This window comes from Mesoplodon bidens (assembly GCF_964165515.1).
Source record: "Mesoplodon bidens genome assembly, chromosome: 6".
NCBI lineage: Eukaryota > Metazoa > Chordata > Mammalia > Artiodactyla > Ziphiidae > Mesoplodon > Mesoplodon bidens.
Window position 1 is genome coordinate 6,402,318 of NC_138162.1, and position 25,929 is coordinate 6,428,246.

The 25,929-nt window shown below is 39.7% G+C and overlaps 1 protein-coding gene across 1 annotated transcript in view; it reads left to right on the forward strand.

Annotated features, from left to right (window-relative positions):
• FNBP1 (formin binding protein 1) overlaps positions 1-25,929 on the forward strand; it is a 133,951-nt gene that overhangs the window by 86,122 nt on the left and 21,900 nt on the right. Inside the window, exons 7-10 of the mRNA XM_081237774.1 lie at positions 16,032-16,160; positions 17,463-17,609; positions 19,537-19,734; positions 20,721-20,873. Coding sequence (XP_081093900.1) covers positions 16,032-16,160; positions 17,463-17,609; positions 19,537-19,734; positions 20,721-20,873 — 627 coding nt within the window. The remainder of the gene's footprint in view (positions 1-16,031; positions 16,161-17,462; positions 17,610-19,536; positions 19,735-20,720; positions 20,874-25,929) is intronic.

Here is a 25,929-nt window from a genome sequence, read left to right on the forward strand (position 1 = left end):
TTCGTTTTCTTCCTAATACTTAGTGACTGTTTGGTGAATTTTCCCATGTGCTCCCTACATACTTCTTGAATGCCATTTTGGTGACAAACACTTTAAAGTCGGGTTTTATCTGTCGCTGTGCTTTGGAATAATAACATGCTAGACAAATGTGGATGAGAGGCAGTGCCTAATCTCTGCTTTCTGATAATGCTGCAGCTGGCTAGTGCGGTGCTGGGATGAAAAAGGAAAAGGTTATCAAAATGAATGGAATGTGAACTAATATTTCCGAACAGAGAGAACAGTGTTTTCTAAATGCATGCATTAAACTGAGTTCATCCATGTCAGGCAATGAATAATTCCCTTTCTCTAATTCGCCCTTGCCTTGTGACTGTTGGCTCTTACATAATTTCTAAGTGCAAAATAGGATATTGTTTAACAGAAACTGCAGTTCCTGGTTACAAGTAGCTGCAGAAGTTGTTAGTGAGCTCAAGTTATGGTTTTTAAACTCTGGCATCAATTTCTCCTTTTCTTACAGGTCTAGTTTCATTTAACTTGAGTGATCCTTGGACTGCTAACGTCTTCATTTTCTGGGCAGTTGTTTGCCATCAAACAGTTAACTTGGATTCTTAATTCAAATTCATTGCAGTTCTGAGTGTTGACTAACCAGAAGAATTCTCTATACAATGTGAGAAGTTGCCCTATTTGGCCTAATCATGAGTTTTACTGTATAACCCGATTTAAGGAAATGTTTTAAAAGTTAAATTAACTTAAAATGCTGACCATGAACCCTTAGAACAGCGTATCCATTTCTTAGGGAGTTTGCATTCCATTTTTGTGTGATATTACAGCTTCCAAACATATTTGGCTTTGAACATTGTTAGCTTTTAAATTCTACATAGATGCCCCTATCATGAAGTAGAATAGGACATTCTGAGTCATTTATGAATTAAGGTAGAATTCTAAGAAGTATGTGATAAAACTTCACATTTCTAATGACAATAAAATATGCATGCACTCTTTTTATGTGTCATATATTACATAATAGGATCTTTTAAAGAGAAAAATACAATTTTAGTAAGGAATCTATGTCCGTGTTAAGCAAGAATGAAGGAATTTACTTTGAATGATGATCAGTTTGATAATTATCTTGATAAAACAAATGAAATTTACTAATTTGGGAGGCTGTCCTCACTTGGAATCAGGGATGCCTGCTCTGTGAAGCACGGGCAGGACAAAGTTGGTTCTGTTCTAACTGAAGCCAGCTGAGTAGCAGAGTGTTAAATTTTTTTACCATTTGGGGAAACATTCTCTAGCAAGATGACTACTTTAGTTATTGTACGTATAAGGAATTGTACTATTAAATTTTTTTCTCTGCCCTTGCTGTAACCACGAGGTTGACATCTTTATTAAACATGTTAATATCTTTGGGGCTTTCCCCAAATTTGCTTCATATCAAATGTCTGACTGGTTATCTGAAGGAATTGTTCACTGTAACAATTTAGAAAACAATTTTTTTTTCAAAAGAGGAAGTGGTTTGTATGAATGCAGGAAATACATTTCTCAACGGCAGCTTGATCTTTTAGTTTAAAATTGTTTTCGTTTGCAACAAGAGAAAAATGTATAGAATAATGGATATCGTTGCTGCGACTGTTCTTTAAAAGTGGATAGTGTTCAAATCAAAGATTCTAGAAAAGTCATCTTTGTTATCCTCTTGTTTATATCTGTCCTGTAAGCAGTCATATCTGTAGAGTTTATGTTTTGTTTCTTTTGCTTCTCAGTGTGCCTGTATTAAGTGAACATCCTGAATGGTTTCGGTTGTTTTGATGCTTAATGTTTGCCCTGAGTAATACGGGTATGTTTTCTTCTTTTTTGATGCTTCATATGGGAAATGGAATTTAATGGAAATTTTCCCCAATTATCAAATGTGGAATAAATGTATTTATATTTGGAAACAGGACGCAACTTTGAATATTAGTAGGATGCGGTTTGGTTTTTTTCAAGGCTGTGACACTCAATATTTAAAAAATGAATTTGTGATAGGAATGTTGAAACATAAAATTATTTACTATGGTTAGATGTTTCACATACAGGTATTCTTAACGTTGCATTCAGCTCCCAGTTTTAGTTCATTTGCTAGCAATTACTACAGCCTCTATGTTGTTGACCTTAATTTTCGCTTCTTTGCTTTGGAAATAAGTGGTTTTTACACAGCAAATGGAGTTTGGGTAAACAAACATTTAAAAAGTAACAGGGGGGCTTCCCTGGTGGCACAGTGGTTGAGAGTCCGCCTGCTAATGCAGGGGACATGGGTTCGTGCCCCGGTCCGGGAGGATCCCACATGCCGCAGAGCGGCTGGGCCCGTGAGCCATGGCCGCTGAGCCTGAGCGTCCGGAGCCTGTGCTCCGCAACGGGAGAGGCCACAACAGTGAGAGGCCCGTGTGTACCGCAAAAAAAAAAAAAAAAAAGTAACAGGAAAGTCAAAATGTCAAAATCTCAGAGCATCAGAAATGTTGGGGGGTGGGGTCCTCCCCAAAGTCAATGTATATAAAGACCAAATACTTTTAAAAGCCTCTTCAGTGAACTATTTCCAGTATGCATTATGTCATTTACATGAAAATGCTAACATGGGAATCTATCTTAACTTTGCTTTAGTACACCTAACAACAAGCCTCTAAGTGAATGTTCAAAATAGCACTAGAGTGAAGTAAGATGATAGGTCATTCCCATACCCTAGATCTGAAAATAAAAGTGAACTGAATAAAACATGAATACAAATATTCATATTATACGAATATATGAGCATGAATATAAAATAAAATAAATAAATGATATTTACTTATTTGAGTGTGTGTGTTTGTGTGTGTGTGTGGCTTCAGTACTTGGCATTTCCTTTGTGCCCCTCATTGTTCTAAAGGCTTTTGTACGGCAACTCATTTAATAAAATATTTTAATTTTTACTGACAGTAAATGGTCTATCTTGGCCAGGAGCTGGTTCTTAATATTTTTTTTAATTAATTCATTTTATTTTTGGCTGCGGTGGGTCTTCGTTGCTGCACGCGGGCTTTCTCTAGTTGCAGCGAGCGGGGGCTACTCTTTGTTGCGGTGCGCAGGCTTCTCATTGCGGTGGCTTCTCTTGTTGCGGAGCACGGGCTCTAGGTGCGTGGGCTAGAATCGTGAGCCCCCTGTAGTGGAAGCCCAGAGTCTTAACCACTGGACCGCCAGGGAAGTCCCTGATTAAGTATATTTTAAACATCCTAGACATTCTATTAGAGTATTTATTGAACAAATAGTTCAGAGCATCGTAAGATTATAATGAATACCTTTCTCGAGGGCCTTGGTTAGCAGATAACAAAGAGATAGAGAGACAAGGAAAACTCGGGTCGATTGCAGAATCAGATAATGTGTATAATAACATGCTAAGCTGCGGGGTGAAGATATCCAGAGCAGCAGTAGTTAAAAAATGATTAATGAGGTACATCATATGTGAAATCACCTGGTCTTATGACCAGCAAATACTAGGAGCTTAAAAGTTGCTCATAGATTCTGCAGCTGAAAAAGCTCCATGTGGATTACAGGTTGTTGGGATAGGGCTGAAGGAAGAATCAGGACTTGAGTATGATGGATGGGTAGAAATTGAATGGATAGAGCAGAGAGGGAGCATCTGAGATGGAGAGAACTTCATCCCAGGCATTGCGGGAAGCATGCTGCTGATGTTGACAGAACGGGGAGTTGAGTAGGATCTCCCAGAGAGGTGACATGAGAACGGATTGTGAAGGATATTAAGAGTGAAATGGGAGAATGAATGTGATCCGCATGAAATAGTATTGAACCTATTTCTCAAAAAACTTATACTGGGAACGTGTTTTATTTTTTTTGAAGAGGGTTTCAGTCCTTGCCATAATTCTTTTATCCCTTTATAGATAAAAAAAGGTAAGGCTATACAGTGTTAAATTTCCATTAACCTGGGACTTCCCTGGTGGTCCAGTGGTAAAGAATCCGCTTTCCACTGCAGGGGATGCAGGTTCCACCCCTGGTCCGGGAGCTAAGGTCCCACATGCTGCGGGGCAACTAAGCCCGCGCACCGCAACTACTGAGCTTGTGCACCTCAACTAGAGAGCCTGTGTGCCACAAACTGCGGAGCCCACGCGCTCTGGAGCCTGTGTGCCACAACTAGAGAAGAGAAAACCCGCACACCACAACTAGAGAAAAGCCTGCACTTCACAACTAGAGAGAAGCCTGCATGCCACAATGAAGAGCCTGCACACCTGAAAGAAGATCCCGCGTGCCACAACTAAGACTTGACACAGCCATAAAAATAAAATTGAAAAAATTTTTAAAAATTGCCATTAACCGGGCTTCCCTGGTGGCGCAGTGGTTGAGAGCCCGCCTGCCGATGCAGGGGACACGGGTTCGTGCCCCGGTCCGGGAAGATCCCACATGCCGCGGAGCGGCTGGGCCCGTGAGCCATGGCCGCTGAGTCTGCGCGTCCAGAGCCTGTGCTCCGCAACGGGAGTGGCCACAACAGTGAGAGGCCCGCGTACCGCAAAAAAAAAAAAAAAAAAAAAAAATTGCCATTAACCTAAAATGACCATGCTGCATGTGGGAGAGCTAGACTGAAGCACATGTCTATGAATTCTTTGTGAATTCAGTGTCCTTGCCAGTGTACCGTATGATTTCACTCCTGGTTTATATTAAATGAGCTCTTTATTGTTAGCCACTGCTCTTGCCTACAGAACTAGGCTGGTGATAATGGGTTGGGATAAGGTGATAAATAGCAATTGATGTGACGCCTCAGTATGTACTAGGGGCCCAGTAAGGAGAAGTGGGCTCAGGGACCATCTAAAGGGGGCAGCCATGTCTTCACCATCTATCCACACAGCCAGAGACATGAACTAAGGCAGGCCAAGTGTTGTTACTTCGTGCATATTCCTCCTTTCTGGGTTAAATTCCCTCCTTTCTGAATGATAGGTTGTTTTTATTTTTTTCCATAAGGGTTTGTGAGCAGCAAGTTCTTTATTTGGCTGAAATGTTTTTATTTTGTCCTCACTCTAATGGGATGGTTTAGTTAGGTATAGAATTCTAAGCTGACAATGATTTTCTCTAAACATTTTGAAAACCTCATTCCATTGTCTTTTATCATTGATTGTTCCTTTTGGGAAGTTGGCTAACTACTTAACTGTGTTCCTTTTGTAGATATTTGACTGTCCTCCCTAGCTCTTAAGACCTTATCATTGCCTTTGGTGTTCCGTGGCATCACTGTGATATTTCAAAGTACAGACTTTTTGTTTCTTATTTACTCTGCTTAGGGTTCATTGGGGATTTGTTCCTTTCATAAATGTAGGAAAACTCCCAGGTGTTAACTCTTCAAATATGCCTTTCTTTCATTCTCTTGAATTGTTGGTTCTGGGGCTCAGATATGTATGAAACTTCTCATTCTATTCCCCATGCTTCTTAACTTCTTTTTCCTTCATTTCATTTCTTTATCTCTATATATTACACTTTGTGTAACTTTCTCAGCTACTTCATGAGTTCTCTTCAATTATTCTATTGTTTAACTGATTTATTAAGTTTTTAAATTTCAATGAGTGCATTTTTTATTTCTGGAAGTTCCATTTGCTTCTTTCTCAGATATACTTCATCTTTATAATGTCTTTCATTTTCTTGTGGTTTCTGTTGCTTCTTTTATTTCTTTAATCCTTTTAAATGTTCTTGTTTTATATGTTCTTTAAATTTTTCTTTTAGCTCAGGTTTTTAAAAAATTAATTAATTAATTAATTTGTTTGTTTGTTTGTTTATGGCTGTGTTGGGTCTTCATTGCCGCGTGTGGATTTTCTCTAGTTGTGGCGAGGGGGGCTACTCCTGATTGCGATGCGCGTGCTTCTCATTGCAGTGGTTTCTCTTGTTGCAGAGCATGGGCTCTAGGCATGCGGGCTTCAGTAGTTGTGGCTCACGGGCTTAGTTGCTCTGCGGCATGTGGGATCTTCCCGGACCAGGGCTCGAACCCATGTTGCCTGCATTGGCAGGCAGATTCTTAACCACTGCACCACCAGGGAAGTCCCTAGCTCAAGTTTTTATGGTGATAGTTTTTCTCTCTACTGTGTCAGCTTTCACAGTGGTTTATTTCCTTGTGCGTTTATGATTGATATTATTATTTTTTATATGAGCATACCTTCAACAGGGATGGTTTTTTCCTCTGGGAATCCCTTAAAAGCAGGATTGTGGGTGTATCCCCACTCCCATTAGGGTTTTGTATTTATTTTGGCCAGACAACCTGGGGCCGATTTTTATGTTAATTTCTTGTGGTGGAGATTCTTACAATACCTTCATGGTATACACAGGCTTAAGGTTTTGTTTCTCAGAGGACACTCTTACCCCACATCATCCCATAGCCTGATACCTAATCAAACTTCTTTGTTGTCTTCTTTGACCACTAGAAGTTTTGCTAGGTGTTGCCCAGCTTAAAGAATGCAGAGGAAAGTAGTACTGTGGTCAAAATTCAGGAAGGGCCTGTAATCTTTTATCTTGACCTATTAAGAATATATTACTGAAAATAACATCTGTAAGATTTTTAAATTAAACATTAAATTAAACATTCCTGATTAAACATCTGTTGTGACTTGGGTACTAAGGATGAACAGCTGCTCACCAAACACCTCAGATTTCTCTTTTTTTTTTTTTAAACTGAAGTGTAGTTTTTTAAATAATGTTTCATGTGTACAGCAAAGTGATTCAGCCATAAACATATATATATATACTTTTTCAGATTCTTTTCCATTATAGGTTATTACAAGATATTGAATATAGTTCCCTGTGCTATTTAGTAGGTACTTGTTGTTTATTTTATATATAGTAGTGTGTATCTGTTAACCCCAAATTCCTAACTTATCCCCCTCCCCTCTCCCCTTTTGTAACCATAAGTTTGTTTTGTGAGTCTATTTCTGTTTTATAGATAAGTTCACATGTCTCATTTTTTTTTAGATTCCACATATAAGTGATATCATATGGTATTTTCTTTCTCTGACTTACTTCATTTAATGTGATGATATCTAGGTCCATCCATGTTGCTGCAAACGGCATTATTTCATTATTTTTAATGGCTGAGTAATATTCCAGTGTGTGTGTGTGTGTGTGCGTACATATATATACCTCAGATTTCATGGTATTTCATTTCTTTTCTGGGGTATATAACATGATTCATTTTTTCTACCCTTCTAAGGAATATATATGTTTTGTAGAACTGCATTTCAGAGTGCTTTCAGTATTTTTGCTCTTCTCAATAATGCCACAGCCGTAGAGAATGGTGATCATATAGGCATCAACTTTCCAGAATCCAGGCTGTTCTCTTCAGCTGTGCACGTATGGAACCTTGTGCGTGTCATATTTGGGGTGACGTTACTTATTAAGGGGAGAAAGGGAAGAGAAAGAGATCATCAGTCTCAACCTACTATAACTGAAAACTCCAGACCCTTGCCAATAATCATGTGTTAGAAGCCAGGGAGGAGGAGGGGGCAAGTCTTGGAGACCATGATTTATATTTTACCAAGATCTCTGAGCTCATACCAAGTTTGTTTTCACCAGCTTAACTTGGAGGTATGCCAGCATCAAGAGCAACCATATCAGCAGTGGCTTCTGTTTCAGCAGAAATTGTCACTCACCTTCTAATTCTACTTTTTAAATAAGGCAACTGGGGTATAGGGAAACAGAAGGCCTTTTCTTAAAACTGTTTAGCAAGTGAATGGCCCCTGAGGGATTGAGATGCTGGTCTCATTTGCTATCTTTCCATATTCTCTCCTATTTCAGCACTAAAGTAACCTACAATGCTGGGGCTAGAAGTTGTAAGCCTGTTTAAAAAAAAAAAAGAAGTCAGGAAATTGCTGGAATATTTCAAGCATATTTCTTTGGTTAACTTATTTTAAAGTTTTTCTGTGTTCTGTATTTTAGCTGCCCTTATAATTTATCAAAGACAGACTCATTGTTTTGGCAAGTCCCGGCCTGGAAGTCTCCAACACAAACTCACGGTGCTCTGTCTGAATAGGAATTTTTAGATGCATTTTAGTCTTGAACTTGAAAATATATTCTAGATGCAACAGTTTGCTGGGAAATTGAAACAATGCCATTTATCATACAACAACATTATTCCAGACAGAGAGCTTTTCCATCTCTTCCTTTGTTAATATCCCTCCTACTATATCTTTCAGAGTAGTGTGTGTGTGTGTGTGTGTGTGTGTGTGTGTGTGTGTGTGTACCTCATAGGCAAGCCATACCTCTTCAATCTTTCACTGTTTCTGGAATTCTGCATTAGAATTTGCCTCTTCCACTAAGCTTTTTGGCAAAATTAACTTAATCACTCTTTTCAGAAGTGATCATTATTAATGTTTTATTTATTATTATTATTATTTTTTGCGGTACGCGGGCCTCTCACTGTTGTGGCCTCTCCCGTTGCGGAGCACAGGCTCTGGACGCGCAGGCTCAGCGGCCATGGCTCACAGGCCCAGCCGCTCCGCGGCATGTGGGATTTTCCCGGACCAGGGCACGAACCCGTGTCCCCTGCATCGGCAGGCGGACTCTCAACCACTGCGCCACCAGGGAAGCCCTAATGTTTTATTTTTATAATAATGAGATTATACTGTAAATACTGTTTTAGAAACTTGAAAAAAATTAAATTATATATAGCTTTCACTTTCCCTTATTAAATACTCTTTCGCATTATTTTTCTTCCAGGCTACACAATAGTCCATCAAGGGTATGACATATAATTAACCAATCACATTACTGGACATTGTCTCAAATTATTAGCTATTAAACAATTCTGTGTGGATATCTTTTGTGAACACTGAAAATTATTTCATTAGGATAAATTCCCAGAAGTAAAATTGCTGGGTCAAAGACTAGGGTGAAATCAGTTTTACTCCTAATCATTGACAAATCATAGAGAAATTCAGTTTACCAGTTAGAAGTTCAGGGATTCTCAATAGATTGCTGTTTTTCTGGTCTCAAAAATACCTAGAGGAGGACTTGGTGGCGCAGTGGTTAAGAATCCGCCTGCCAATGCAGGGACATGGGTTCGATCCCTGGTCCGGGAAGATCCCACATGCCGCGGAGCAACTTAACCCGTGCACCACAACTACTGAGCCTGCGCACCTAGAGCCTGTGCTCTGCAACAGGAGAAGCCACCACAATGAGAAGCCTGTGCACAGCAAAGAAGAGTAGCCCCCGCTCACTGCAACTGGAGAAAGCCCGGGCGCAGCAATGAAGACCCAATGCAGCCATAAATAAATAAAATTTTTTTAAAAAGTACATCCTTTATTAAAAAAAAAAAATCCTAGAGGGACTTCCCTGGTGGTCCAGTGGTTAAGATTTCATGCTTCTACTGCAGGGGGTGTGGGTTTGATCCCTGGTCGGGGAACTAAGATCCCACATGCTGTGTGGTGCTCCATGGCGGGTGGGGGGAGACGACACACTTAGAGAATAGGTCACAATATCCAGTGGCCCCTACCTCTCTTGTATGCTGTGAAAATGTGTGCATTTCTTCTCTTTAACCTGGCCACGTCCAAAAGGAAAGGTGCTCCAGTCGTTGGAGCTACATCTTTGCCAGCTGTTGATTGGGGATCATTGTAATGTGATGGTGTCATTTAATGATGTCCTTGCAGCTGTGTTCTTGGAACTTTCCGGTGAATTTCCCAAGGCTGCTCTACCTCCTCTCAGTGTTATCTCAGATCCCGCTCCACCAGGGAAGGACACTAGGTTGTCACTATTACCAATGTTTACCAGAGGGTGGAATGTGCAGGGACTTTTACTTTCTAAACCTTACAATTCTGTAAACTTGAATTATTTACAGCAAGCATATTTTTGTAATTGGGTGAAAAAAGAACTAAGATGGAGAGAGGCCAGATAACCCAGGTTATTAAATTCGTAAGTTTGATTTTATCCACAATATGAAGTCAGCAGCTCAGGTAGTTGCAGAGGGGTGAATCGAGAGCCAGGTGCCCTGCTGGATTCTTGCTGTGTCTCCAGCCCAGGCTCTGTGCCCTTTTGGCTGGATTTCGGGGCTGGTGGTCAGGCCATCTGCCCCCTAAGTGGAGCTGTTGCAGGTCACTGGCTATTGGATAATAAATATGGACAGCCTAGCTGTGGTTCAGAACAGTAAATTCAGAAAAAAATCTCAGTTTAGCCCTCCTTTCCCCTCTGGCCTAAAATACATTTGATCTCTTCTTATGATAATGATGAAATAAAATATTGAAAGTCCAGCTGCTCCAGAGAACATTTACTGCTGTTGGAACTACCAGTGATGAAACATTTTTCATTGTGCTCCCCAAATTTTTGGTAATCAAGTGGGGCCTTTCTAAGTTGTTACATTTACATACTTCTAACCAAGGAAAAATATGACTTTCCAAAACTAGGAATGCTGCTGCAATAAATAGTTTATCATTTAAGGAACAGCAGTGTATACAGTCCTAAGAAGTCTGAGGTCATGTTCAAAAATTAATACATCTCGGGCTTCCCTGGTGGCACAGTGGTTGGGAGTCCGCCTGCTGATGCAGGGGACGCGGGTTCGTGCCCCGGTCCGGGAAGATCCCACATGCCGCGGAGCGGCTGGGCCCGTGAGCCATGGCCACTGAGCCTGCGCGTCCGGAGCCCGTGCTCCGCAACGGGAGAGGCCACAGCAGTGAGAGGCCCGCGTACCGCAAAAAAATAATAATAATAATAATACATCTCATTATGTATTTAACAATAAATATATAAATAGAACCAGTCCATATTTGCTCATTTTGTTAAAAAGTCAAAAGCTATAAGCAGCCCTGATAAAAGATGTGAGGGTATAACCGAGTAAGTATAACCCCATTCCTTAGTATAGCTCATTTGCTCTGTTTATGACAATTGAGACTTGGCCAGCAGTGTTCTTTTCTTCTTATTATTTGAAATATTAAGGAAAAGGTAATAGCAATTGAACAGGAAATAGCTACACATTTTGGCCATGCTAATCATCTAAATTTAACTAACTAAATGGATTTTAGTATTCTTGTCTTTAAACCTGTGAGGATTTAGAAGCGTTGGGCTGCAGCTCAGTTTCTAAAATATTGTTTTCTTTATTTAGAAACTGTAACTCTGACCTTTCAGGCAGCACAGCTTTATTTCCATAGGATGTTGAGTTAGAGGTGTTAAGAATTACTAAGCAGTGAAGTAGCGCTTAAGGCAATACATACTTAGGCCTATTTGGATTTATTTGGGGAGATTCCCAAGGATTTGTCAAAGAAATTCTAAAATTTAAATTCAGTCTTTCTGATTGACAGTGAAACGTGTAGTTCTTATTTAACGATGTCTGTGAATTACAGCCTCAGGCAGTTGTGGTCATTCTGGACTTTTTTAGAATGTTATCTCTAAGTTCTGTAACTCTGAGTCATTAAAAAATAAAAATCCTCTGACCGTCTCTCTGCCCTACAGTAATATTGCTATAAGATGCAGTATCTTTTATTCTTAGAATGAGAACATGAATGAAAAGAAATAGCTAATGGTCTGGCTGAGAATAGAAATACTATACCTCTTTAAGATAATAGTTGCTATTTTCAGATGGACTTAAAAAGGAAGGAGTTGTGATGCTTCTAATCTTCATGTAGCCTTAGTCATTAGGAGATACACTCTCGAAAATATCTAGTTACTTAGCGGTTACTCCAAGTAAGTTTTTGAAAATACTTTTAAAGATATTTTTTAAAACATATTTGTAGTAATGAGTAACTGACTCAGCACTAGTTTTAGAGAGAGACTCTTGAAGTTCCATCGCAAAATAAACACAGCAGTTTACGAAACAAAAATAGATTTCCATAGTAAATCTTGGTCAGAACAATGGCACATTCCTGGGCCTGGGATTCAACCGTGGTTATTAATTCAAAGCAGCTGGATGCTGGGATTGAGAGTAAGACAGTCCTGTCTTCCTGCCGTGGCCTTGCAGAATCTGATGTGTGACAATATTTTGCTGCTTTTAAATGTTGCTTTATCCTTTTAGTGAGTCAGAGAGAATCTGCAGAAGTACAGAGGCTTTTGCAACCTCAGGTCCAAACTTTTCCTTTCAAGAAAACTCCCAGAGAGATCATGCTTCCTTTACAAAAGGTAGACCCATTCCCTCTGGGGTCTGTTTGTTTGCTTCTACTCGGCTCACTTTCCAGGCTGGATTTTATCCATGTTCTTCCTTATCTCAGTTTCTTCCATAGTTTACATCTACTGGTCACCTAGTTACACTTCAGGAATGCATTGTGCAGGGCACTGTGAAACTATTATGAATTAATATTAATTATGAATTAATTATTAATAGTTTAATCAATAATTTAATTGTTATGAATTAATATTAATAGTTTAATTAATATTAAACCATTATGAATTAATATTAATAAAAGCAATTATATAGCCAGAGCAAAAACACGATTAGAGATTCTGGGGAGTTCAGAGGTTAGAGGATGGCGACCACTTCGAATCAGATGGTGCTGGGGTCCCTCTGGCAGGTTCACCTCCAGGTCTCATGAGTAAAATATTCCATGGTCGTTATGATGGCTTGATTGTCAGGAAACATTCATCTGCTTATGTGGGCTGTGTGTGTGTGTGTATACACACATAAGTGCATACTTAATGATGACATTCTGATCTCTGTTTCAGAACTAAGCTATTTTAAGTTTTCACCAAATTAGAATCATTTCTGCGAAATAAGTAAATAAGGAGACTGTCCATCTTGCTACTCTCCTTACAAAAGAGATGACGGAACCTCCCTCCCCTGGGATTTTTCTGAGACTTTTTTTCTGAGGAAGTTTTGTAAATGAGAGAGAGAATGTTTTAGAAATGGGAGTCTACCTGGGAATTTCCTTGTGTGTTTTTTTTTCCCCCATAGTCATAATAGAGTGAGAAATGATAAAATTCTAGGTAATTGAAAGAGTTAAAAGGATTTTTGAGTTGGTTGCATCAGGGGAACAGATGGAGTGCACGTAGGTGGGGAGGCTACTATTTAAATGGAGGAGGGTTACTGTGTATTGGAAAGGCATGGATTTTGCAGGGTAGCTGGGGACTCAACATGCTGGGGACTAGCTTAATGTATTTGCTAGCGAACACAGTAAAGCGGAAGCCAGAGCGTATGGTCAGGAAGGGAGTTAACAGTCCGCTGACAAAGAGGAAGAGTGTGGCAGCTGAACTAACTGAGGGGAGGTGAGAAGTTGGTAAATTGGTTTTGAGGTACCTAAAGGTCTTAAGAAACTAAGAAGCCTCAGGTAATAAGGAAATCAGTTTGGAAATATTAAGATTGTTCCCTGCATTTGGGTAGCGTTTACGTATGAACAGAGAAGAAAATAAAGGAAGCAGCTCTGAATGACCACCTTGGGCTTTCACAGATACACAGATGAGCGAAGCATATCAAGGAAGTGAAATCAGGTTAAGCCTTCAAGTCACAGAGGCAGGAAACCAATGAAGGACATGGAGGTGCGAAGAAACCGATCTGGTACCAGTGATCAGACAGAGAGTGGGACAAACGACTCCAGCCTTTCGTCTTTGTGTTGGCACTTGAACGGTTCTTTGTTTTTTCTTTTTCTTTTTTTAAGCAGTTAGGTTCAGTAAAACAAGACAAAACAACAAACAAAAGTTGCCTTGGGTATGTTGGAACAAGGCCCTTTTCCTGTTGTGTTCTTGGTTCAGTGTGGTAAGTTTGCCCAGTATACAGGCCAAGCCACCTCTTCATCTGGCAGGGGGTAGTTGTTGCCCTGCACGGACCTCAGATGTCTTAGAGATTCATGAGATTGTATTTATCAAGGCGCCTCCAAGGTGCTGGAGGAGTCTGAGGAGCTGTTACCAGCATAACAATCTCTGCTATTTGTGGAGGACTTTCGACTTTACAGACATTCTTGTTTGAACTTTCAATTCGATTCTGCAGCTTGTCACTAAGAGCCCCTTTCTTGCCTGTGTGTAATTAGCCAAAAAATGAATGAGAAGAGAGAAACAAATGTATGAATTCTGTTATTATTTAGGAGAAAAGCAATGCAGTAAAACACAAAATAGCACACGCGTGCGCACACACACACACACATAAAAAGCACAAAGAGGGCACCATACTTACTGCTTCTTTAAAGTATATTCTGAAAATAAACATAGTGGACAGTTTTAGAAAGGTCCCTTTAGATCAGTGATTCATGTACCTATTAAAAAATATTTATTTATTTATTTATTTATTTATTTATTTATAGGTGCTTTGGGTCTTCACTGCTGTGCACAGGCTTTCTCTAGTTGCCGCGAGCAGGGGCTACTCTTCGTTGCGGTGTGCGGGCTTCTCATTGCGGCGGCTTCTCTTGTTGTGGAGCACGGGCTCTAGGCGCGCGGGCTTCAGTAGTTGTGGCTCATGGGTTTAGTTGCTCCGCGGTATGTGGGATCTTCCTGGACCAGGGATCACACTCGTGTCCCCTGCATTGGCAGGCGGATTCTCAACCACTGCACCACCAGGGAAGCCCCGATATGCCTTTTTAATTCATGAACTCCGTTGAGAATTGGATTAAAAAATTTATGGATAGGGCCTCCCTGGTGGCGCAGTGGTTGAGAGTCCGCCTGCCGATGCAGGGGATACGGGTTCGTGCCCCGGTCCGGGAGGATCCCATATGCCGCGGAGCGGCTGGGCCCGTGAGCCATGGCCGCTGGGCCTGCGCGTCCGGAGCCTGTGCTCCGCAACGGGAGAGGCCACAACAGTGAGAGGCCCGCATACCGCAAAAAAAAAAAAAAAAAAAAAAAAAAATTTATGGATCACCCGTCCCCTCCTCAGGAAATAAAAAATATGATCAGCGGTTCCCATAAGGGAACCTAAATCTAGGTAACATAAATGTGCAAATTGGGCCAAGTGCAGACAATGAAGAATGTTGGCACGTGTGTCAAACTAGAAAGGAAGGCCAAGTTAAGACAACAGAGAATGTTGGTGGTTGTGAAAAATTAGGGTGCACATCCTTGCCTAAAGTAAATTCAAATTCTAAATAATTTCTTTTTCCTTTTTTAAAAATTGAATTGCAGTTGATTTATAATATTATGTTAGTTTCAGGTGTACAGCATAGTGATTCAGTATTTTTGCAGACTATACTCCACTATAGGTTATTACAAGATAATGGCCATAATTCCCTGTGCTATACAGTATATCCTTGTTGCTTATCTATTATAAATATAGTAGCTTGTATCGTTAATCCCATACCCCTAATTTGTCCCTTTCCGCTTTGGTAACCATACATTTGTATTCTGTCTGTGAGTCTGATATTCATTTGTATTATTTTTTTTAGATTCCACGTGTAAGTGATCATACAGTATTTGTCTTTCTCTGACTTATTTCACTAAGCATAATATTCCCTAGGGTCATCCATGTCGCCGCAAATGTCAGTATTTCATTCTTTTTTATATCTGAGTAATATTCCATTGTGTGTGTATATATGTGTGTGTGTCACATCTTCCTAATCCAGTCATCTGTTGATAGACACTTGGGTTGCTTCCATGTCTTGGCTACTGTAAATAGTGCTGCTATGAACATCGGGGTGCATGTATCTTTTCGAATTAATGTTTTCATTTTTTTTCTGGATATATACCCAAGAGTGGAATTGCTGGATCATATGGTAGTTTTATTTTTAGTTTTTTGAGGAACGTCTATATTGTTTCCCATAGGGGCTGCACCAATTTCCACCAATAGTGTACAAGGGTTCACTTTTCCCTACATCCTCACCAACATCTGTTATTTGTAGACTTTTTCCTGATAGCCATTTTGACAGGCGCGAGGTGATATTTCACTGTTGTTTTGACTTGCGTTTCTGTAATAATTAGTGATGTCGAGCATCTTTTCATGTGCCTGTTGACCATCTATGTGTCTTCTTTGGAGAAATGTCTTTTCAGGTCTTCTGCCCATTTTTGGATTGGATTGTTTAAACAATATTTTTTAAAACAGCACCTGCTAAATACAACAAATGGGAGGTAAATTTGATCCCCCAGTTCTTCCAGTTTGCAATCCTAGGCTTTTACTTATTATGTGTAAACATGGGGGTATTCTCATTTTTTGCCCTAAGGCACGACAACAAGCTCAAATGCGTCACCAAATGGCAGAGGACAGCAAAGCAGATTACTCATCAATTCTTCAGAAATTCAACCACGAGCAGCATGATTATTACCATACTCACATTCCCAATATCTTTCAGGTAAGGAGCTCAGATCTCTCAGATTTGCTTTGCTTAGAAAAATGTTGCCTTGGAATCATGATTTCTGGGCTTATATTCTAAGTATTTATATAATTCTAAGTTTCCTCTAATTCAAATCATTTTTTAAAACATTCAGATCAAGCACTGACTGACATTAAGATGAAATATAACATGAATCTCAAGATTAATCAATAGCCTTTGCAAACTTCCTTGGTTTGCCCCTGCAGCCATTCTTGGTCAGCCTTAGAATTGTGATTCTCAGATTAACACTCTTTTTGCTAAAAGGACCATTCTGGTTACAAAAATTCCAACTTACCTCTAGGAATCTAAGCAGCATTGAGACAGTTGTAGGATTTGAATAGATGACAGTTCTTTCCTTTGGATTGTTTTTCTTTTGGCTACTTTAGGTTGTCAAAAATAGTGTGAGAAAAGATACATACATTCCCACTCTGGGAATTTTTTACAACTTAAAGTCCAACTGTAGAAAAAATAATAAATATTTGTGTCATAGTATCTACACAGCAAACAAGAACCTCCAGCTTGTAGAAGGCAGGTATACTAGTTAATGTAAGCCTGTGTTGTGTCAAGGCAGTTAAACAAATACCATACTTTTGGTAAAGGATAAAGCAGTGCCTCAAAGATAGAGGAGATGTTTAAAATCTAATACCAAATGGTGTTAATAGTAAAACTACTTGAGTTTCGGGTTCTTACTGAAATTGGAATGGAATTGTGTAAAGTGTACATTTAGGCAGCCCAGCAATTCATAAAATAGGTGTCCAGCTGGCTAAGGTAGAGGCACAAGAAATTTACGGTTGTAACTCTAACCTTTTTATAGGCCTGTTTCCCGCCTAGAGAATTTTTTAGAGGTAACAGTGCTGCCAAAAAAAAACTTCCTTAAGTAACAGTGGACCAAACTGGGGCTTCCTTGGTGGCGTAGTGGTTAAGAATCTGCCTGCCAATGCAGGGGACACGGGTTCGAGCCCTGGTCTGGGAAGATCCCACATGTCGCAGAGCAACTAAGCCCGAGTGCCACAACTACTGAGCCTGCACTCTAGAGCCCACGAGCCACAACTACTGAAGCCTGTGTGCCTAGAGCCCATGCTCCGCAACAAGAGAAGCCACCACAATGAGAAGCCCGCGCATCACAACCAAGAGTAGCCCCCACTCGCCACAACTAGAGAAAGCCCACGCACAGCCACAAAGACCCAACGCAGCCAAAAATTAATTAATTAATTAATTAAATTTTTTAAAACCCAGAAAACGGTGGACCAAATTAATTTTATGCAAATTCTAACCTTTCAGAAAATACAAGAGATGGAGGAGAGGAGGATAGTGAGAATTGGAGAATCAGTGAAGACGTATGCAGAGCTGGATCGGCAGGTGATTCCAATCATCGGGAAGTGCTTGGATGGAATAGTCAAGGCAGCCGAGTCAATTGATCCGAAAAATGTAAGTACTATAGTTTGGACTTAATTTATAACTAAGAGTTTGGGGTCCCATTATTTCCCTGCCCCTTTCCACAGTGACCATATTTAATCACCTGAAAGTAGTTGCTTTCAGTGGTCACAAATACTTTTCAACAGTAGCAGCACCATTTTAGAGTTTTTTAATTCAGCCTTCTGTGTTTTGGATTAGTATAGTCCCTGGCACACTTAGGGTTGTAGAGCTGAATCTGCTAGTATGGGTTTAGGTTCATATAACAATGGCAATAGTGTCTTAAGGTGGTTTATTTTTCCTTCCATGTAAAGATGTCTAGAGGCAAGAGGGTCCAACCATGGTATGGGCAGATGGTCCGCAAGTTCTCAGCGACCCAGGCTTCTCCTAGTTAAAAGCTTTTGATGATATGACTTTCAAACTCAGTATGGCTTCTGTAGCTCCAACCATCGCATCCAAATTCCAGAAAACATTATATAGAGAAGGGCCCATGCCATCTCTTTAAAGAGGCTTCCTAAAATTGCTCCCTGTACTTCTGCCTACATCTCAAGAGATCTCAGAGGTCAAAACTTAGGGGCCACCTCCTGCTGTACAAAAGACTGGGGAATGAAGCCTTTTTGCTGGGTGGCCATGTGCCTGACTTAAAATCAGGGTTCTTGTTACTAAGAAGGAAGGGTGATTGGCTATTGCAAGACAATTGATGCCTATGGCACACCTACAAAATCGGTGTCAACTGAAATAGCTACAGCAAATTAAAATGTGGGCTCACTGTAGGAAGGTGAGATTTTTCCAAATTGTCTTCCCTAGTAGTTTTTTTTTTTTTTTAAGAGTTATTTATTTATTTAATATTTAGTTTTGGCTGCATTGGGTCTCTGCACGTGGGCTTTCTCCAGTTGCAGCAAGCAGGGGCTACTCTTCATTGCAGTGCGCGGGCTTCTCTCTGCGGCAGCTTCTCTTGTTGCGGAACACGGGCTCTAGGCACGTGGGCTCAGTAGTTGTGGCTCACAGGCTCTAGAGCACAGGCTCAGTAGCTGTGGTGCACAGGCTTAGTTGTTTCACGGCATGTGGGATCTTCCCGGACCAAGGCTCGAACCCATGTCCCCTGCCTCGGCAGGCGGATTCTTAGCCACTGCGCCACCAGGGAAGTCCCATCTAGTAGATTTTTTAAATCAGATGATCACTGAGTTAGAAAGTTATTACAAATCACATGTGCTTTTGTAACGGTTTAACTATACATCTCTCTGTCTAACTTGGACATGACAGTTGCCGTTTCCTTACACATTGGTCTTCACCACCTGACCCCAAGAAGATTCTGAACTCAAAGTTCCTAGCAGGGTGCACAGCACAGAGTAGGCAATCAGTTCACTGATTTCTTCAGCAAACATTTATTGCACCATTATCACCGGGCACCATCTAGGTACTAGGGACACAGTGGAGGAAAAACAGAAGGGAGCTTACATTCTAGTAGAGGAGAGGCTGTGAACAAATATATACATAAAGAAAACTTATTCAGTAAATTCATATCTTTGAACCACAATTAACCAAAGAAATCAGAGAGATTATCTACTCTTTGCTTTGACTTTGTGTATGCCACATTGCTTTAAGACCTTCTGATGAGAAGCAGTTTTTGTACTACTGTATTTTTCAAGGGAATTGCATAATAAATGGCCCAATTTTTCTGCTTTTAGCAAAGTCATTCTTAATTAATATTTGTTTCTGTAAATGTAGAAAAATGGTTAGTTTTTAAAAGTATCTTCAAATCTCAGCTAGACGTGTAGCTTTACAAATTATTCTTTCTAATGATAAAAATATTACTAGAAAATCTATTATTAATCAATATAACTTATTTAGAATATCATCTGTATGAGGTCATCATAGTTCATTGTGTAAAAGGTATTTGCATGCATTTGAACGTATTTGTGTGTTATGGGTGTAATTTCAGGATTCACAGCTGGCCATAGAAGCTTATAAGTCCGGCTTTGAGCCGCCTGGAGACATTGAATTTGAGGATTACACTCAGCCGATGAAGCGCACTGTGTCGGATAACAGCCTTTCGAATTCCAGAGGAGAAGGCAAATCAGAGCTCAAATTTGTTGGCAAATCCAAAGGAAAGTTATGGCCGTTCATCAAAAAAAATAAGGTACTGATGGCTGGACCCAGTGTGAAATGAGTGTTATAAAGTGTGCAGATGTTCACTTTATCTTTTAGTCTTAAAGGAACGAAGATTTTAAGCTTGTATCAGAATGCAAAAAAAAAAAAAAAAAAAAAAAAAGCTAGTGTGCTATTTTATTTTAAGACAGTATCTCTCTTTGGTGATGGTACCTTGGCCATGGCCATTTGTCTTATTTCAGACGCGTTATCACCTGCACCGTGTCACCCACACTAACAAATTACTGACCTCTGGCTGTTTTGCATCATGCCTTTGACTCCTAAGTCTCCTAGATTGCTGGTTACCTGGGCTGGGAGAAGGAAAATTGTACAACATTTCTATAACCATGTATCAGCATATCTAATTGAAATTGTTTCCATGGGTTAATAACTTGGTTTCCAACTCATGTTAACATATGTATCCATGAACATGTTTCATTTTCCTTTTATAGTGTGATACGTAAGTGCATGACAGCATTAACATAGGCATAAAGTATGATCAAGGCGACATGACTGCTTTAACCTTAGAATAATTTAATGTTTCAAGACTGTCTTTGCTGTTTCCACAACCTTAGCATTTAAGGACTTTCATTTTCTCCCATCAAGCTGTGTTAGTTTAGGTGGTTTAGAAATATTTACCCTTCTGGCTTACACTGGTTTAGAGTAACTAATTAGAGCAGTAGTTTGCATGTGAAAGTCTGCATGAGCTTCTTGTCAGATATTTCTTGCTATTCTTCTGTTGCTTTCCTTACTAAAACTCCCACTTTCATCATATTCTCATGTAACATATCCTTACATATTTTCTTTTGGACCATGGCCTAAATATTTAATTGTTTGTGTTTGACTTGCTTTGGGTTTCAAATATTATTTGATGCTTATTTTTGTTTTGTGTCTTATCTTCTTGTTTCTGATTTTTTACTCTGTCACTGCTCCGTCTCTTACACGTAGCTTATGTCCCTTTTAACATCCCCCCATCAGCCTCCCCCACCTCCCCCTGCCTCTGCCTCACCCTCTGCTGTTCCCAACGGCCCCCAGTCTCCCAAGCAGCAAAAGGAACCCCTCTCCCATCGCTTCAACGAGTTCATGACCTCCAAACCCAAAATCCACTGCTTCAGGAGTCTAAAGCGTGGGGTAAGTTCTGCTCTGGAATCCTGTCTCTCTTGTGCGCTTTGGTTGCATGTTTTGTTCTGCATAACTTATTTTGTTTGTGAATGACTCCATTGTGTTTTCCCATAACATAAAACAATAAGAACCTATGATTCATTATAGCCGGAAAGAAGAGCCACAGAGAGAGGAAAGAAGGAAGGAAGCAGGGTGGGTGGGGGAGGGGTGGGGAGCAAGCCACCCCAGAGTTCTTTTTGTCTGTAGTACATTTTGGATGGACCTTTCTCCGTTTCCCTTTTGAAACATCTAAGTCATTAATATTTTACCTTGATTTTACCAAAAAAGGAAACTTGGATTTCGTTTCTAAAGCTAGCAACATTTGAGGCGTTGGAAATCACTGCAGAGTCAGAAAATATTTGCTTAATAATTACTGAAACAATGTGTAGTGAGGGTACTTTTCTCTGAGCTATGCCTCAGGATTTGAGGTGAAATGGTATGGGTTACAGCGGTTCCTTTAGCTATTTTGGTGATGTACAAGATGTTGATTAAAAATCTGATAACAGACTGACTGCAAAAAGGCCTAATGCAGTATTTATCTTAAAGGGGGAAATAACAGCAGCTCACATTTACTGAGTGCTTGTCATTTGCCAGACTCTGTTCTATGCGCTCATTTACTTTTTTTCAACCATCCTATGAACCTAGGTACTAAGAGCTCTTTATTTTACCGATAAGAAAACTGGTGCATACAAAGATGAAGTTAGGAAGATAGACAGCCAGGACTTAAAGCCAGGGAGCCTGCTTATGATCTGAGATTCTATGAGTCCATACTCAGGGAGAATCTATTATACTATGATTGACTCATAAGTGGATGTTATTTAGACTCAGGTTTGCCATCCTAATTAAGATCTCATGTGCTTAAGTCACAGGGTTTTATGGAATTGATCAGCAATCCAAAGTAGATACCAGTTCGGTTTTTTAGAAAAAAATTGGAACAAGCTCATTCCTAGCCTCCTGAATAAACCTAAATGGTCAGTCTAGTCTAAGCCATCCCCAGATATTCTTTATAATGAATAATGAGTAAACAAACATTAAGTGCATTAACATATCCAGTAAGGTTTTCTTTTGTCCTGTCCTGTGGGAGTTGAAATATAGCTGTAGTGGGATGTGTTCTTGTACAAATATAATTTTTACTTTTCCCTTCCTCTGTGTAAAAAAGTTGTAAATATAGTAGATAGCTACATTGTTACCTTTTAAAAGAAGGGACAAAAACCTCATTTCTTTATATGCAGAGTTCCTTTAGTAATGGAATCTCAAAGTTTTATGCAAAGAATGCAGTTGGTGGAATTATCCTGTTTTAAGGTTACCCAGCATATCCAGGTTAAGAATTAGAATGTAATTTCCTAAAGATTTCAAGAGAGGCCTTGTTGGAAGGCAGAATATAGCTTCAAAAGTGGATGATGAATCATGTTGAGTTCTATAATTAGATCTCCATTATGCTGGCTTTTAGAATTCTCCATCCATCTCTGCTCCTTGTTCATCGAAGAATTTTCAACATATGACTATGTGTCGCTATAGTAGACTATAGACTATAAAATTTTACATTAACTGTAAATCAGTTACCCCATCTCTGCTGCTTCCAAAACCTTCACATAGCACTCATTTATTATATTTATTAAAATATCTCTGCATTGTCTTTTGGAATCTCATAATGAAGGATGTTGAATATTCATGATTGTTTACCATTTGTGTATGTATCTATTCCACTCTTCTCTCAATATCACAGTCTGTTGGTTGCAAATGGTTTCTGAATCACGTTTCATGGTGTTCTCTAAATGTTTAGGAAGAGACCAAGAATGTCAGTAATCAATAAGTGTAAGAAAAGATGTCTAGGAAAAAATTAACACTTGAAAACAAAAACAGTGAAATGAGAAACAGGTTATTTTGATTAATTAAAGGAACCCTATCCATTAAAAAAAATAATTAGCAAAAATAAATTTTATTTCTTACACCTCAAATCTGTGCTCAGCAAACTTCTATTTTTTAAAAAAAATTTCCTAAACCGTGAGTTTTCAAGAATAAACACACACACACACACACACACACACACACACACACACACACACTAGAAGCATCAGTGCATAAATAGAAACATATTTTTGCTTCCCTCATTTTTAGTTGATCTGTTTTTAGGATCAGATTTGATGTACTTTTCTTCAGGAAGTAGCAGTGCAGAAAAAAAAAAAAAGGATAGGAAATACATCATAGAAGTAAATGAGGAAGTTTAAAAAAATCTGAAGTTTGGGGAAATAAATTTGATTTTAAAGCAATTTCAAAACGGAAGGTACATGGTTTAACAGGATCCATGACTAAAATGATGCTGTCCTTGCTATTTCATTTATTCTACTTTTTAACTTTAAGACTGTTGCACCAAAGATAGGAAAAGGATTCTAGGAGAATAACAAATCTGTTATTTTAATGTCTTTTAATTTATCATATTTTGCAGCTTTCAGATCCAGATTTTAATCATTTGTTTCTATTATCAGAATGTATAAATCCTATGCAAACATTTCTTCGCATAATTTCGTTTTTGAAGAGCTAAGTAGGATAAAATATTTTTTGTTGTAAATCATTCACATTTGTAAGCAAATGTCTCATTGAACATCTTTAAAGATTGGCATGCCACCATTATTAACCATTATTTCATCTTTACCGAAGTCAAAGAAAAATGAAACTAGATTGTGTGTTCTCAATTTGCAGTCTACAAAGTAACTTTCTTGTCTTAACATTTCTTTTTCTGGTGTGAGCAAGGGGCTTCTAAATCTACAATATGGACATATTTCCCCCGCGTTTTAGAGTTAATTGTACGGAAAAATACCATCATCGTTGATCAAAAAATCCCTACCAATTGTTTGTCAGATGTAACAATCTTCTGGTTACTTTCATTTTATTTATTTTACCTTGTTCTCTTGCTGATTATTGGCAGACTCAGTCTCTCTGTTTTCACAAAGAACTCATGAAGAGGACGATAGGGAAACCCACGTATGCTTTTGAAGCTAGGGATTATTTTGTAAGTTACCCTGTGACGGCTAGGTCATACGGTCACGGCACAGGCACTAACCCCTGCGACAGCACCAGGACTGGGGACCCAGACGCTCTGTGACCCAGACGCTGGGAAAAGCCTCACTGTATCGATCCAACCACACAGGCTTCTTCTTCCGGAAAAGTTACATGGAAAAAGGAACCAAACTCTCCAACTTCCTAAAAACGTCAGTGAGCTGATCTTGTGTTTTTCCCCTTTTCATTGATTGGGGTTGCCGTCTGAGCTGTTGTCACTGGGTATGATTTTACGGCAGAATTTCACCCCTAAAAGGCAGCTGGTCACGGGAGAATGACACTCTCGCAGACGGCAGCGTGTAGCACGCTTACCCACACCCACGTCTGAAACAGATGGATCCGTGGATCCGTAAGGGACAACCAAAAAAATCAGCGAAGGCTGAGCAAGGTCATAGAGCAGTGAAATGACTTTCCATGGACCTTAAACCAGATACTTAGATAGTCATGTTCACTGTCCCCTTTCTTTGTACTTGAGGTTAGTACCTGTGACGGCCCAGTAACACATGGATCTGCCAGCTCTGTGTGCCCTCATGTGTTATTGACACTCGTGGCTCCCCAGGCTCCGTAATTGTTGCCTGAAACTGACAGCTTTTTAGTTCTTCAGGTGTCTTGCCAGGCACTTAATGCAACCTTTAAAAGTATTCTCTTGGCAGGTGATTCAGTTTCTAATTTGAAATGATCTAACTGGCTGGCTTACAGCTTAAGACCAAAAACCAGTTTATAATTGTTAAAAAGGATACCATGTACTGTGATGGCACTTCTTGTAGATTGTCCATCACTGTTCACTTCAGAAAATTGAATGTGTCTGAGAATTCGCTATTGCCTATCTCTACTGGGATCTGTTCTCAATCCTAATGACTTGTTTTTATTACGAAGTGGTTATATTCCTATGCTCTTAGTTTTGATGTTAGAATTCTGTTTTTGGAATGCTTAAGAAAGAATATATTACTTTAAGCCATGGAAGTAGCCAAATAGAAAGCAGATAGAGTGCCGAGTTCAAATTAGCGACATTTACACAGTGATGTCTGAGAAACATTTGTATATGGTCGTATGCTTTGCAGGGAAGATATTTGCAAAGTTTTCTGCTGTGCACCATACGTGTTGTCTGTAAAGAACTGAAATTGTGATGAACAGAATCTGTGCTAAAGTTCACAGGAGGGGCTCGAGGCATTCGTGTAGGTTGCCTACGGGAGAGCGGTCATGAATATGACTGTACCTGTTGCCCCCAGAGTTTTGTCTTGCTACTTCTTTCCTTAAAAGTCTTTTTCCCCATAGGGACAATTTCTTTAAAAGCTTAATGCTTGTTCACAAAGAAGTATCAACTTTGAGTTAATCTGAAGAATAAGATTTTTTAAATCTAGTTAAGGAACTTTTAACACCCTCTCCCTTCCCAATTTAAAATCAAAGGACACTTTCTTTGGTACTTTGTCTCTGACATATTTTTGGATCCTACCACCAATTGCCTAAACTTTAGGGTTGATAACACCTAAGTAAGTGTGCACCGAGCTCTCAAAATACTGCTTTATAGCCAAAAAGCATGTCTCACGTGTTTCTGAAGAACCAGTGTTTCTTTTCCTAATTTTGAGATGCCTTTTAAACTGGTTTTGGATCCAGTAATTAGTATAGTTTTGCCAGTCTCCGGGCCTAGCAGAATTGCAGCTTCTGTGTCCTGGTAATTAACAGGAAATCCATAGCAAGGAGAGAGTACACCTCAGTAGTTGAGACAGTTGGCTATCTATTTCCTAAAGGTAACTTGTAAGAGCAGCAGCTTCTGTTAACTCCCCAGATGCTATAGAACCCCTGTGGGTAGGGCTCTGAGTTCGATAGAAAGCCCCAGGAGACACCTTCTGCAGAGCAAGAGGTGCATGCAGTCCACAGGTGGGAGAGAGCATCATGCTTCCACCTCCAGCCAGGCGCTGAAAGGCTCCCTGGAGGTTGGTTCTTAGAGCATCTTCCAGTCCTTTGTTCC